We start from the raw sequence: 15,009 nt of genomic DNA, 5'->3' as shown, positions 1-15,009 counted from the left end.
AATTTATTTATTTTATATTTTAAGAATATATATTAAATTTATAAATTAATTTTTTTATTAAAAATATAAAACATTTAAATTTTGAATGTATTTATTTATATGTATTTATATGTATTTATTTTGTGTGAGAGGCAGAGAGCGCTGCTTTGTCATCAGCTTCTCAGTCCTTCATCTTCAACACTTTTAAGTCTCTCTCTCTTCTCCGCCAGTGGCACACTGCGCTACCATCCGGCCACCCACCGCCGCCCCCTCCTCTCTGCTTCTCCGTCGGTATGCCATTATTTTTTTTCAAAAGAAACAAGTTGTTGACTTTATAGGTTGTTTGTGTTATAAATTTTGAGATTATCTTGCTTTCCATATTGATTCTAGATTTTTGTAGATTAGTGCTTATTATATTTGTGATTTTTTAAAAATTTATTTGTTATTGATAATTGAAAACAACACTTTTAGGAGTAGGAGCAGCTCGTTTTACATAAAACCTAAGATGGCGACACCGCCACCGATGGGGCCACCGGGAAATCCAGTGTTTGACGGAGGACCGCCACCACCGCCGCCAACTCCAGGGACGGACATGACTGGAATATGCTTCAGAGACCAGCTTTGGCTAAACACCTACCCATTGGATCGGAACCTGGTGTTTGATTACTTTGCTTTGTCCCCCTTTTATGATTGGGGCTGCAACAATGAGCAGCTTCGAATGCGTTCTGTCCACCCCCTCGATATCTCACAACTATCGTAAGACGCCAACCATCTCAAACTCCTTTTTGTGTATGCCATTGTTGCGTTGTATCTGCATTTTGGGTTAGTTTGGTGTTGACTGATTTGTCAAAATACGTGGAAATTGTGGAATTGATTGGCCGATAAATTAGGAGGTTTGGGAAGATGAAATTTCTAGAGCTGGAAATTTGTAGTATTTGGAGTTTGGTTTCTGTTAAGAAGTGTGCAAAGGAGAAAGCTTTTGGTTGAATTTCTGTAGGTTATTGAGGAAACCAAGTTGTTGGGAAATCTGAATTTTATTTAGGCTAAGCGGTGCTACTGCAAATTAGTAAATTGCATCAAATGATTTAAGGTGTGAAGCAGATGTCTAAACCAGGTTTTATTCTTCAGGAAGATGACAGGGATAGAGTATATGCTCAGTGAAGTTTTGGAACCCCACCTTTTTGTAATTCGCAAACAAAAGAGAGATAGCCCTGAGAAAGTTACACCGATGCTGGCATACTACATCTTGGATGGTTCAATTTACCAGGCACCACAACTATGCAATGTTTTTGCTGCTCGAATTGTAAGTTCTTGCTGGATTTACATTTTCGTTTTTTGCTGTTTTGGGGTAATTTTCTAACTTCAAAACAATTGATTTGCACTGAATAGCTTGCATGATATGAGATGGGGACTTTAGATTGTGAAAATCAGAAAAAGTTTCAGTTGTGAAATTTTGCTCATTGTTTCCCCATATGAAATCTGGATTAGGTTCATATTGTTCAAAGTCTTGATGAATATCATTTTAAATTCCAGATGACACTATAGAAAAAAATATTTTACGAGTCGTTGGTGCATAAAAATTAAAAGCTTTCCCCTATACAGTTTCTGTAATCTATTATCTTTTCTTTTACATTGGGAGAGAAGGTTTTATTCAAAACTGGTTTTGTGATTGATCTTGCAGGGAAGGGCACTCTATTATATACAGAAAGCCTTTACTACAGCTGCCTCAAAGCTGGAGAAGATAGGACATGGTAAGAGAGATTGTTGTTTTTTTGTTTCTTAAAGACGAAACTTTTTTCTTTTCTGGTGAAGAATGATTTTGTAGCTACAAAAACTATACAAAAAACCTGGAACACAAAGAGATCCACTTCTCAATAGCAGAAAAGAAAACTGGAAAATCTATCAATAAAGCAAACTTTCCAACTGCTCGACAAATTTGAGAGGGAAAATACTTTAAAGTGATCATGATGGAGGCTGGATATCTAATTTTTTACCACAAACTAGTTTGTCCATAAAATTTTTAACTGAACATGCAACTATGCTACAACCAAATACACCAAATCTTGTAAAGATGAGATATTTTTAACCAGAGTATCTTGACAACAGGGTTTAGAAGTGTATTGTAACTAAAACTATACTGCTATAGTAATTAGTCGAATCTAATTATGGGCATAGTTCGTTATTAAACTATGTCATGATCTTGTTGAAGCTTATGACCATAGAACAGTACACTGCTGACTTTCACTCACATTAACTTAATTTTGATTTTTCTTGCTTGATCAGTTGATTCTGAAAATGAGACTGTGGTAACGGAATCAAAGGTTGCTAAGGAGACAATTGACTTGAAGGAAGTTAGGCGCGTGGATCAAATTCTTGCATCCCTGCAGCGCAAGGTAAGTTCAAAAAATATGACTTCCCTATATGTTAAACTTGTTTTGTGAAGGAGAGGAAAATAGGATTAAGGGGAAACGGAAGATTGAATTTTAAAATTCTTGTCTAGAATATCCATTATATTACTCCCCCGATCCAAAATAACCACCACTTCAAAATTTGGTACATGTTTAAACTAATGTATATGGATACAGTGGAAGTAGTTTTGAGAAAATATAAAATGTTTATATCCTGGTTAATGGTTTGCTATCAACAAAATCTGTTGTCTTTTGCCTGTGTGTGTCTACTTTATTGACTGTCACAAAAACTGCTTAAAACAGATGGGTCACTAATTATGCTGTTATTCACATTCTTCTTTATTTAGAAGTCTTGCAATTCATGCATCAAAGTTGTTACCTTTTGTGGTAAATATACAAGCTTTACTCTAGAAGTTCAGACTTCAGAATATGTTGATAAATGTGAAGAACTACTACAGTTTTACCACATTCATCCCAGATTTTTTTTGTCTCTCATATGTGATTGTCAGTGTTAAATGGGTATTAACTTCCTGCTGCAGCTACCGCCTGCCCCACCACCACCACCATTTCCAGAAGGATATGCTCCTACTGCAGCAGGAGAAACTGATAAAGGCCCCGAAGCTCAAGAAGGAGCAGAGTTGCAGGTTCCTCCTGGCGATCCCATTGTTGATCAAGGACCTGCAAAAAGAATGAAATTGATGTAAATGACACACAAATCGCAATATGAAAAAGCTGATCATTCCCTACATGTGGCCCTTTCTGGAACATGGTGAACTGTGTTTTATACTTTTATTATTCCTTCATTCCTTGGTCTAAATTATTGGGCCTTCATGAAATTTAGTAATGTAGTAACCATCAACTAGGCTCATTGTAAGATAGAATAATATCATTCATTTTTTTGAATTATTGACAATGCATTAATAGGTAGTTTTAGTGCATGTCCTTCAGAATTTGGACATTCTGTCTATTGGTTAAATGAGATAACAAACTAACAATGCACTATCATCATTTGATAAATTTAAAAAAAAGGATAAATGACATTGAACCTTTTCATTGCCTGATTTGTCAGTTCTACTTTAATTAGTGTTATGTTTATAGGAGAGATTGGCGTTGTATTTCACAAAATATACGATAAGTTGGCGTCATATTTTTAAAAAATGCAGGGTATTCTGTGTAAATACTATTGTTAATTTATAATTTTACACATTGATGAGAGATATATCGTGTGTAATCTCGTTTAATTTATGATAATCAGTGTAATTTAGCCTACGTATGTTTTTGGTTGAAGGGTTAAATATCCGATAAGCTAACTTCCACATCTGAGACTTAAGTATAACATTGAGTATGACTCTGATGCCAGTATTGCAATGATCAATGATCTAATAAATATCCAAAATAGCTCCTGAAATTCGCATCATAAATTTGAATTGATCCACTACGGACTCCCACATTTTGAACTGAATTGGCACATAAGTTATCATGGTGTATGAATGAAAACTACGACGTTTGGTGGCAACAGAAATGACTTAAATGACACCACGAAGAGATGTAATTTGACTTATAAATGTAATAAAAGTTGACGCGAATTACGGGTCAAAATTTGAAGATCTAATTAGGTCAAATAAAATTTTTGGAATCAATTTACACATGATGCAAATTTAAGGAAGCAATGTAGATATTTATTCATCAATGAGCGAAGAAATTTAGAGAAGCATTTGGCTTCGATTAGAAACATACATATCTGGATACAAGACTGATTGCCTAGTTCCAAAATGCTTAAGCGTAGAATAAGGATTTCAGTTTTGGAATACCTCTTAGACACGTTGCTAAGATCCTAATTGATGATGAGCAAAAGGCTTCTTTGCCCGTTCAGTTTGTAGATAAATTTTCTCTCTTGGATTTCTGCCCTGTTCCAATACCCTAAAAAAACCTACACTATTTCAATCTGAAGCAAATAACACCCTCTCTGATGGAAAATATGGCATTCCATTATAACAAAAATCAACTGACAAAAAATCTGCCTTCGGGTTATCTCCCGCAAAACTTAGTGGATGTTGAAGGGGTCAAGATATGTAAACTTACTTCAAAACGAACATTATAGGCTCCTTAATAACTTTTTAATTCCAAACATAGCATAAATTTCAAACAGAAGGGGGTCATAAACAAAGGGGACTAATATGGAACATTCTTTGGTAAGTTCCTTATCACATTGTTCTTCATTCCTATCTTGGTGCGCATATTCTCCACACCAGACTTGTTCATTTGCTTCAGTACTTTCATCCTCACCATTTGTTCCCTTGATTGAACCGTAGCCAATCCCATGCCTCTATACCTGGAAATAAATAAGAACAAAAAAAAGGGATCCCAATTACCACATGATTCTCTATTTTCTTTTGTCAAACACCAAATGTTTTTACAAATATTGAAGACAAGGTTGGGAAATAACCTTGAAGCCAATGCAGCAGTAATGGCCATACTATTTGCAGATGAAGGTCGAGGTTTCTGACGATAATAACGCAGAAATTCCCGGGAACCAAGAGTTGTGGTTGATGTTCCACGATCAGTTTTCTTGGTGATTATGAGCTCACCACCGCCAAGTTCTACATTGTTAACTGCATCACCGGATACAACCAGCTGCTTGCCTTGCTCGTCCACATAACTGGAGGAAAAATAAGAGTAATGGTTCATGAGTGGATGTCGTGTTATCAATTCTTTGCAGTAGTTCATACAAATTCAAAGGAAAAACCGTCAAAACTGAACTAACCTGCTGCTATAATCGTAGAATTCTTCTAACTCCACTTCTTCCTCGTCATCACCATCACCATAATGCACTTTACAGTGACTTTTAGCTTCCATATGCTTCCTCACTGCTTCCAAGCTGCTGAAAGGATAACAGCGGTCATTGCAGTAGAGACACATATAGTCCCTTTTGACCTGGAAAATAGAAACAGCATGGTGAAACTAGGATCAGGAGGTTTTAATTATAAAAAACGTTGAAGTAGGGCAAAAATTATACCTTAAGCCCAAGATAAGTTAAAAGGCCTTTAGCATCCTTCAAATATTCAACATCTGGAATGAAGAATCCATGGTGCTTGTGCATGTGAACCATGCAGCTTTCGATTGTATTGTGCTCTTTATCACACATAAAGCAACATGATGGATCCAACTCCTCAAAACTATCATCATCTTCGTCCATATCAGCATTGCCGTCATGATCATTCATGTCCAAATCAGTGATAGACTTTGCAGCATCATGAACCAAATCATCTTCAGGATCAACCTCCTCCCATTCATCTTCACTTTCTTCATTGTCAGACTTGTCTACCTCACTTCTTGGGGAAGGCCTATTTGCAACACGACGTGGAAGTGGCTTGACTATCGCCTTCTCATCTGATTGGCTAGTTCCTTCAGATGCTCGCGTAATATGACCCCGTGATTTAAGGTGCTCGGCATGAGCCTTGGAACTTTTATACGCCTTCCCGCAAAGACCACAGCTATAGAGCATAGGGGTTTCATTAGACTTATCTTTCTCTTGAGCAAGAGCAGATTGTCTAGCCAGAAACAGAGCTTCTGTCACCCCAGGGACCCCAGCCACCTATATTCCACAAAAAGAAAAGGGAAATTTACCATTATTTAATGTAAAAATAAATACTCCTTCCTACAAGATAGATGTAAATAAACTTCTTCAAAGTGGATAGATACCAACCCCCTCAAGAAAAAGAGGGGAAAAACCTCTCTATTTCCTTTTATTTCTCATTATGACTTTTTGTTCCACTCTTTGATCAATGTATCACTATATCATAATACATTTGTATCTAATATATCAATCCAGGAATGTACTAAAAAAGGTGAAAGCGATAACTAGGAACAATGAGAGGAAAAACAAACAAGAAAGAAAGAATACTATTAATAGTTCAATACCAAACATTACGAGTTTAAAGCTCCCAAGTTCCACGAAAAACGATTTCCAACAGTATTAAAACCTCCCTATACCACTATATTCTCAGCACAAGCACCAAGTGAACATTGTCCTTAAGGCACTCTCAAATGCAACAGAAGAAAACACCAGTGCAAATCAAACAAAACATTTGTTTCCTCAATGATGTTATTTTATCCTAGCAATTGAACCAACCCTAACAGTGAACACATTTGATTACTTCTCACCGACCTAAGCAAAAGCAATAACAAACCCTTATAGTAATATAAATTTTCCCCGGTAAAAGACGAAACTCAAGTGAGAAAGTGAAAAGATAAAGACCAAAACAACATAACACAATGATTAAAATTTTCCCGGATTGAACAACCAAAATCCAAAATATATAGTTAGCTAAAAAATAAAAATTAGGGTTTAATAAAATGAGTAAACAAAGTAGAACTTGGTAACACTGGACATCATAAAAAAATTAAGAAAAACGGTTTTCTATACTGATGATTAAAAAAATGAACTGGTTTTCCAAAAAATCAAAAATAAAGAAAAAAAAAAAAGATTCAAACCTTGCGCTTGAGGTTGTAGCGATGCCACTCAGACTTGTAATGAAGCTTTTGCTCTGAATCGTCATTGAATTCCTTGTTGCAAGCGTTGCACGTTAATCCCGGCATCGTTTCGAAAGTTGAATGATTTTCGGTTAAGTTCGATTGGGTTGGTTTGTTCGAAGAAGAAGAAGAAAGGATTGAATTTGGTTGGAAGCGAAAGAAGGTGAAAAGTAAATTAAAAAAAAAAGGAATAAAGAGAAAGAGATTTATTTATTTAAAGCACGCCGGGAAGGTTCGTTTTGTTGTCGGCGAAGTGGAATGAAAAAGAAAAACGAAGAAAGGGTACTCGCTTGTGCTTGCGCAATGGCTTCTGTCATTCATTTTTTTTTTTTTAATCACAATTCTTCTTTTTTTTTTAATATTTTTTTGGTCGTCTGAAACTGAAACTGGATCTGGGCCTGTTCTTCTTGTTCTTTGACCCGCTTCTACTTTTGGAGCTATGAATCTTTGTTTGATTGTATCGAAATGCAATAACTTTAGCCCAATTTTGTATTTTTGTTTTGATGCATGGATAATTTCCAGCCCAAAAAATGCATGGGTAATTTTGATTAAGGTGAATAAATGTATGTAATTAACCCAACTTGGATTGGTCTAGTATTTAATTTATTAGTTGGTTTAAGTAAATATTGGGTGGTTCGAATCCTATATATTGCATGTAGCAACCCAAGCCAACGATAAACCCTTAAAAACAAATTTCGATCTATGAAGGATTAGTCTTTGACCTACCAGATTAAAAAATACCGTGGATAAATTATAATAGGCCTTAGCCCCTTTTTTTTTTTTATTATTTTTTTTATTTTGAGAATAAATATTAAAAAATTAACAAAATATCATTTATAAAAAGACATCTTAAATCAATAATTTCATTGTATCATATTCATATATAAAAAGTTACGACTTAAACAAATATACTTAAAATATTGGTAGTTTTAAATTTGTTCAATCGTGTTTTATGAAGCTAAAACAATCAATTATCATATCTGATTAAATTTTGAAACAAATATAATAAGTAAATTGCTTCATCTTCTGACATTTTTTAGTGTCAACCTAATAAAAATATTTATATACATGTTATTTTTAAAAAATTAAACTAATTAACCTTAATGAATAAATTTCCAAATAATTTCGATCCTTTTTCATTTTGTCAATTATTGGTCAACATTTTTTTAAAAAAAATGTCATTCTTTTAAACTCTTATTAATTTATTCTCTCTTCCTTCTTTCTTTTTTTTCAACTCTATTTCAGCAGTCACCACCGCCAACACTACCTCCACCACTAATTCATGTATATTTTCATTATTTTGGCTTCTCATGTCAACCTTTTTTTTTATTATTCATCTTTGCCTATCAGCAAAACTAAATCTCAAATAAAGAGGGGGCTTAATTAAAACCTAAAACCTGTTTTGAATGAAAACCTACTCCTATTTGATTTTACGAAATTAATTTTGATGCACTAAAAATATAAAATATACAGTCGTACAATCACATCCGTCTTTTTGAATAATCATCACGTAGTTAATAAAAATAATAGTTATTTTTGATAATATGACGTTAAGTAATTTGATATATATGTAAAGCTGTTTTATATTAACAGTGATCAAAATTAAATTATTGCTTTCGTATAAAAGTTATATTTTTTTAAAAAAAGAAAATAACTTTTTAAAAAAGAGTATACAAAAATACAAATGTATAAAAAGTAAATTTTTGGACAAAAAGTCACATCCAAACGCACTCTTACCTTGCGGTACCCATTTAATTTGTGGCTCGGATGGTGAGTGACAAATTGACAATGTATCTTGTTTCCATGTTACTATAATATTGTCAATGCTATTAGACAATTGTTTGATTAAGACTAAAGCACTACTTTGGTTCATTCAGTCATACATATACATACTATTACTATTACTAAGAAAAGAGGAGCAAGCATTTTTATTCTTTACTTAGGGTCCCAGCCAAGGATGTCATGTCCTTTCGGATCCTATCACATATAAAATGTGGACCAATTTTAAGAGAAATTCCATTTTATGTAATGGTTAAATAAATATAACTCGTATTTATTATTTTTAATTTTTTTGTGGTGTAATGGTGTTTGGTAATATTCTTATGCTTTCTTCTTCTTCTTTTTTTTTTTTTAATCTTATCATTAGATGATAATTTAGTCAAATTTATCAAATTATTTAATAATTCTTAAATATTAACTATAAACTACAGGTAAGTTTTCACTTTGTTTTCTTTCCGTAATATTATTCTTGTACTTTCACTATCGGCAATGCTGAACTTTGGGGCAACTTTCATCATCTTTCTTTGACTTGAGATATAGGCTTTAATAATGTATTAATAGAAAGAAGGTCACTACAAAATTCTTATTATTTTGTGGCAGTTTTTTTTTTAGATTGTGGCGGTTTCTATCCCCCATAAAAAAGATTGTGGCCGTTTTTAAAACTCCTAAAATTTAAGGTGTCACGGCTTATTTGTTGCGATTTTATAAAATTCTAGAACATTATTTAATGGCGATTTGTTGTTTGTTCATTGGGATTTTGAATTAATTTTTGTGACGATTTTTTCATCATTTTGTGACGGTTTAAAATTTTCACAAACTAAATCTTTTAATTAAAAAAATTAATTATTTATGAGGGTTTCAAACACCCCAACAAAATTTGTTAATAACTTAATATTGAATAATTAACTATTTTTGTAAGAGTATCAATACATTATTAGGTAACATGATAATAAATTTAAATAATAATAAAGAAATACATTATAACATTTTACAAGAATAACATAACAAATATAATCTTTATACAAGAATACGTTAACTAAAATTTGTTTAAAAACACATGAAATTGAATCAAGCTAGCAATGCAAAAGGAAAATAATTAACTATTTGTGTGTAAGAAAATTGTATGGTAAGTTGTAGTAGTAAGAAGGCTCAAATGCATGCTATCACGCGACAACACTGAGGAAGGCATCACAGTTTGTGGTCAACTAGCGTGTCAGATGTCAAGAAGCAACTGGTTCTTGAATGACGAGAAAACTAGAATGAGGTCTCACAAAAAAAGTGTACCGGTGTGCAACACTTCTAGAATAAAACTCTTAAGAAATTCTTTCATTTGGTTTGAAATTCAAAAAAATATAATTTTATTGAGAGCTGTTACACATTCAATTTTTTTAGTAAATAAATTTATTAAATTAGCCTAAATCTAATAAAAATTACTTTCATTATATGTAGTCATAAGGGATTTTCCTTGTAGAAGTTTCAAAAGGGTGAAATCCCCCAAGAGCAATAGCCTCTTTTATAGATGAGACACGCAAATTTCTAATTGTAAAAGGCTCATTTGATCAGTAAAGGTCTGAGAGGCAAGAAAAATGGAAAAGAGAGAGGAGTGAAGTTGACGATCTCGAGAGGAAGAGCTTGCCCCATCTGGCACCTTAAGGCATATATTTCATGTAGGAGATTAAGCTCAAACAAGGCATTTTTAATTGATTGATTCCCCTAATCGATTTAAGTCGTATGCTAAAATCTCTCGCTGATGCGGATCACCGACAACAGGGTAAAGGAAGTAGACTTCCGTCAGATGCCAAGAAGCAACTGGTTCTTGTTATTCCTTTAAAGAAAATAGGCTCAAGTTAAAAACATCAATATTCTCAAAACTCAACATAATTAATGAGCGGAAAAGAATCAATTACTTGGCAAATAAAGAGCACAGAATTACAAGCAACAAGCCTTTTAGCACTAACAAAAACACTCCATCCGGTTGTGAGTAGATGCCTTTTAGGATGGCTTGCATAAATAGAAAGAATTTCAAACTGATCTCATCTTCAGCCCCCAACACTGAATCAATGTTGGCTTTACAACTCACATCAAAATAGGGGTGTGCATGGGTCGGGTGAAACCGGGTTTGATGTGACCCAAATCCGACCCGAAATATATACCGGGCCTATTTGTTAGACCCGAACCCGACCCTAGACCCGATGAAATCTATACACTTTCGGGCCACGATTATACTGGGTAAAAACCGGGTGAAAATCGGGCCGTTAACATTATATTATCTTGATACCTTCTTGTAAGTTAGCATGTAAAAATATTCAAATTTCCAAGACTTCAACCATTATTTGACATGATAAATTCACTTAGAAAAATATAATAAGAACTAACTCTTCTCTAAAATTAAAGTATAACCATAATCAATACTAATATTGCCTAATAACACCAAATATTTAAATAAATACAAATAACACAAGATTATGCATTAGTCTAAAGTCTTATGCATTTTAAACATAAAACATTAACTTATAGTCTTATATATAATGACTAATAACACAAAATATTAAGGTTTACAATACTTAAATTTCACATAATAATAGCCATTATCCATCACTAATAACACAAAATATTAATTATGTATGATGACCGGGTCACCGGGCCGATTTCGGGTGACCCGAGCTATGCCCCGGACCCGACCCGAAATAATGACCGGGTCTACTTTTGAGACCCATACCCGACCCTAGACCCGATGAAATCACATCAAATTAGCCCCTAAAGTGTTCGGGATCGGGCCGGGTCTTCGGGCCGGGCCGGGCCATGCACACCCCTACATCGAAAGATATGTCTGAATTTTCATTCATTACCATGCAAATCCCTTGCAATCAACTCTTGAGCAGGAGGCTATTAAGAGAAATCTAAGTGATATGTTTCATAAAATTTGTTCAAATTCAATTCAATAAAACTGTCAAGTGCCTAAAGACTGACAATGGTCCTGAGTTCACTATGAAATCATTCTATGCATTCCAAGACATTGTGTATCACACTTCATATGTTGAAATCCCACAGCAAAATGGCATAGTAGAGAGAAAACATCAACACATTTTAGGGGTGGTTAGAGCATTGCTATTCCACTCATCTATGCCAAATTGCTTTTGGAGTTTTGCAGTAAAACATGCTGTGCACATCATTAACATACAGCCAAGCCAATTTCTCAATGAAAAATCACCTTTTGAGCTTCTTTTCAATCACATCATTGACCTGTCTAATTTAAAAATTTTTGGGTGTCTTGCATATGCATCAACCCTTACAAATGAAAGAGCTAAATTGGATCCGAGAGCACTAAGATGTGCTTTTCTTGGATTCAAAAAGGAATAAAAGGATTCACATTTATTGATCTGAAAACAAAAAAAAAGTCACATCTAGAGATATTTTTTGTGAAAATCACTTTCCATATTCTGCACATGATTCTGATGTACACAGTCACACTAAAAATTCACAACAAATACCAACCACCCAACATTGTAATTTTGATCCAGTCACCTATAATTCTCACTATACTGACTTATTTTCTCCCAATCTATATCAACCACACATGCCTCAAATTCATATTCCACTTGCACAGCATCAAAACCATCAACATTTTCAAATACCATCGATTTCAAATTTTAAATCTGTTGAATACATCATTAATGAACCTGCACATTCTACATATATTGCTGAAGAATCTTAAAATCTTGCATCACATGCATCAAATCAAAATCCTCAACCAATTGAACTCAGAAAATCAATAAGAATTAAAAGGTTACCAATCTATCTCAAGGACTATCATTGTAAATTGAACAATACAACTTCTAGCTCTACTAATCCTCTTTGTAGGTATCCAATTTCACAGCAAATTTCTTATGATGCTCTTAGTCCAAAATATAAAGCTTTTTCTTTCGTTGTTACTACAAATGTTGTACCTAGTAATTATGAAGAAGCTGTTCCTCACCCTTGCTGGAGAGAGGCTATACAAAGTGAACTTGAGGCTCTAAAGAAAAATCGAACTTGGCAAATTACAACCCTTCCTCATGGCAAGAGAGCCATAGGCTGCAAGTAGGTATTCAGGATTAAATCCTGATGGAACCATCGAAAGATACAAAGGCAGATTAGTGGCCAAGGGTTTCACACAAATTGAAGATGTAGAGCTCATTGACACATTCAGTCCAGTTGTTAGAATATCAACTTTGATAGTGGTTTTAGCCTTAGCAGCAGCAAAACAGTGGCACATCAAGCAGTTAGATGTGAATACTGCTTTCTTGCATAGGGATCTACATGAAGAAGTCTATATGAAACTTTCACCTGAGCTTCAACAATCTGAATTGGTAGCAAACTTGGTGTGTAAGCTACAGAAATCGCTTTATGGCCTGCGTCAAGCTAGTAGACAATGGAATTTGAAATTGACTGAAACGTTAAACTCAGTTGGTTTCTCTAAATCAGAATTAGATCACTTTTTGTACACCAAAATCACAGGTCACAGGGTTACAATCATCATGGTTTACGCAGATGACTTGGTCTTGACAAGCAATTACCTTGCTGAAATTGACTCAATCAAGAAACTGCTTGATCAAAAATTCAAAATTAAAGACTTAGGTGACTTGAAGTACTTCTTAGGCATAGAATTGGCATGTTCATCAAAAGGAATTCACCTTTGTCAACGCAAGTATGATGTTGACATTCTCAAGGATTTCAGTTTCTTAGAGTGCAAGCCAGTTAGCACTCCAATGGATTACACTTGTGCATCAAAATTGTCAAGGAAAAGCGGCACTGCTTGGGAAGATTGAACTCAATACAGACAACTAGTTAGTAAGCTCTTGTATCTAACCAACACGAGACAAGATTTGGCTTATGCTACGGGAAGATTCAATCAATTCATCGATTGCCCAACAGATGTGTACACATGCAAGCTGCTCATAGGGTACTAAGGTATTTGAAATGTTGTCCCTTGGTTGGTTTGTTCTTTGCGGCTGATAATGACCTTAACCTCACGGGGTTCTCAGATGAAGACTGGGCGACATGTGCAAATTCCAAAAAATTCATCACTAGCCATTGTTTCTATCTTGGAAAGTCACTCATTAGTTGGAAAAATAAAAAAATAAAGTATTGTTGCGAGATCATCTTCAGAAGTTGAATATAGAGCTTTGGCTCTTGCAACATGCCAGACTCAATGGTTATCCTACATCATGAATGACTTGGGCATGCCGCTCACAGAGCCCATCACACTCTTCTACGACAACAGCTCTGCCATCCACATTGCCACTAATCCTATTTTTCACGAAAGAGCCAAACATATCGAGGTAGATTGTCACACTGCTCGAAACCAACACCTCTCAAGTCTCACACATCTCATGTCAGTTTCTTCATCAAATCAATTGGTTGATTTTCTTACTAAAGCTTTAGCACTTGGTCCTTTTCAAATTTCAAGCAACATTTTCAAACTAGGTCTCTTAGATATTCATAGTTCTAATTTGAGGAAAGCTGTAACCTGAGTTAATGGACTTAGAGAGCTAAAATTATTAGTTGGTTAATTGGTGCTGTTTGTATTAGTTAGTTAAGATTGCCAGCGGGCAAAGTTATAGGAAAAATTAAATTAGTTAGTTGTTAGCTCAAAATGCAGTTAGTTAGTTAGTTGTTACTGTTGCTTTTGTGTAATTATATAAGACAAGTATGTAATGCAGAAAAGGATGATGAATGAATTACGATCTTCATCTTCTCCAATTCTCTCTTTCTGTGATTGACATTTTCAATTACACTAATAGCTTTTTCATTTGTTCTTGTCCCTTGTTTCTTCTCCCTCACTTTCTTCTCTAAATTCTTCACCCTTTACTCTCGGATTCATTCAACTTAGATTGATGAGAGCTTGATTCTCTCTGATTGTGCAATTTTTACATACATGTTATTATTTCTTAATTCACTAATATGTAATACAATTCTGCTAGGGAACCAAGAGGGGGTTTAGCCAACTCCTGCTAACTTTTTAATGGGTTGAACCTTGAAACTCATCTTAATAAAAATAAGTTAATATATATGGATGTTTTTCTGCTAAGGATCAGAATATTTCTTTTTCATACTAAATGGATGTTCTTTTATATATTTTTTGAATTTTTTATTACAAATGTGAATGTCTCTATTTCTTTAAGAATTTCATAGTTTTTTTTTTTAATTTTATAGATATCTAATTATTTTTGTCAAAATATAACTGAATATTTCTTTTGTTAAGCATTATGATGTTTTTTTTTTTATATTTCTGTAATTGTTCAAGAACAATTCGTGCTCCACCACTCTT

At 34.1% G+C, this 15,009-nt stretch overlaps 2 protein-coding genes across 2 annotated transcripts; one reads left to right on the top strand and one right to left on the bottom strand.

The window, feature by feature from the left end:
* LOC107605154 (mediator of RNA polymerase II transcription subunit 6) lies at nt 128-3,448 on the top strand. Its single transcript, XM_016306927.2, has 6 exons — nt 128-270; nt 451-735; nt 1,108-1,282; nt 1,661-1,730; nt 2,263-2,372; nt 2,927-3,448. The coding sequence occupies exons 2-6, from the start codon at nt 485-487 to the stop codon at nt 3,089-3,091; spliced, it is 771 nt and encodes a 256-aa protein (XP_016162413.1). The 5' UTR covers nt 128-270; nt 451-484; the 3' UTR covers nt 3,092-3,448.
* On the bottom strand, nt 4,355-7,253 carry LOC107605155 (cytoplasmic 60S subunit biogenesis factor REI1 homolog 1). The gene is made up of 5 exons (XM_016306928.2): nt 6,882-7,253; nt 5,404-5,982; nt 5,152-5,321; nt 4,834-5,046; nt 4,355-4,719 (listed from the first exon to the last, which is right to left on the bottom strand). Exons 1-5 carry the CDS (start codon nt 6,984-6,986, stop codon nt 4,560-4,562), a joined length of 1,227 nt encoding a protein of 408 aa, XP_016162414.1. The 5' UTR covers nt 6,987-7,253; the 3' UTR covers nt 4,355-4,559.

The sequence above is a fragment of the Arachis ipaensis genome, chromosome B06 (assembly GCF_000816755.2).
Source record: "Arachis ipaensis cultivar K30076 chromosome B06, Araip1.1, whole genome shotgun sequence".
NCBI lineage: Eukaryota > Viridiplantae > Streptophyta > Magnoliopsida > Fabales > Fabaceae > Arachis > Arachis ipaensis.
The sequence above is the reverse complement of the archived record's forward strand: the minus strand, read 5'-3'. Positions and strand labels throughout refer to the sequence as shown.

Excerpts from the sequence above, each read along its gene's own strand:
- LOC107605154 (XM_016306927.2), top strand. The coding sequence starts at position 485 with ATGGCGACACCGCCACCGATGGGGCCACCGGGAAATCCAGTGTTTGAC. Across the intron at positions 736-1,107 it reads CTCGATATCTCACAACTATC|GAAGATGACAGGGATAGAGT; the intron begins GTAAGACGCCAA and ends TTTATTCTTCAG. Across the intron at positions 1,731-2,262 it reads GCTGGAGAAGATAGGACATG|TTGATTCTGAAAATGAGACT; the intron begins GTAAGAGAGATT and ends TTGCTTGATCAG.
- LOC107605155 (XM_016306928.2), bottom strand. The coding sequence starts at position 6,986 with ATGCCGGGATTAACGTGCAACGCTTGCAACAAGGAATTCAATGACGAT. Across the intron at positions 5,983-6,881 it reads GCTACAACCTCAAGCGCAAG|GTGGCTGGGGTCCCTGGGGT; the intron begins GTTTGAATCTTT and ends TGTGGAATATAG. Across the intron at positions 5,322-5,403 it reads TAACTTATCTTGGGCTTAAG|GTCAAAAGGGACTATATGTG; the intron begins GTATAATTTTTG and ends TCTATTTTCCAG.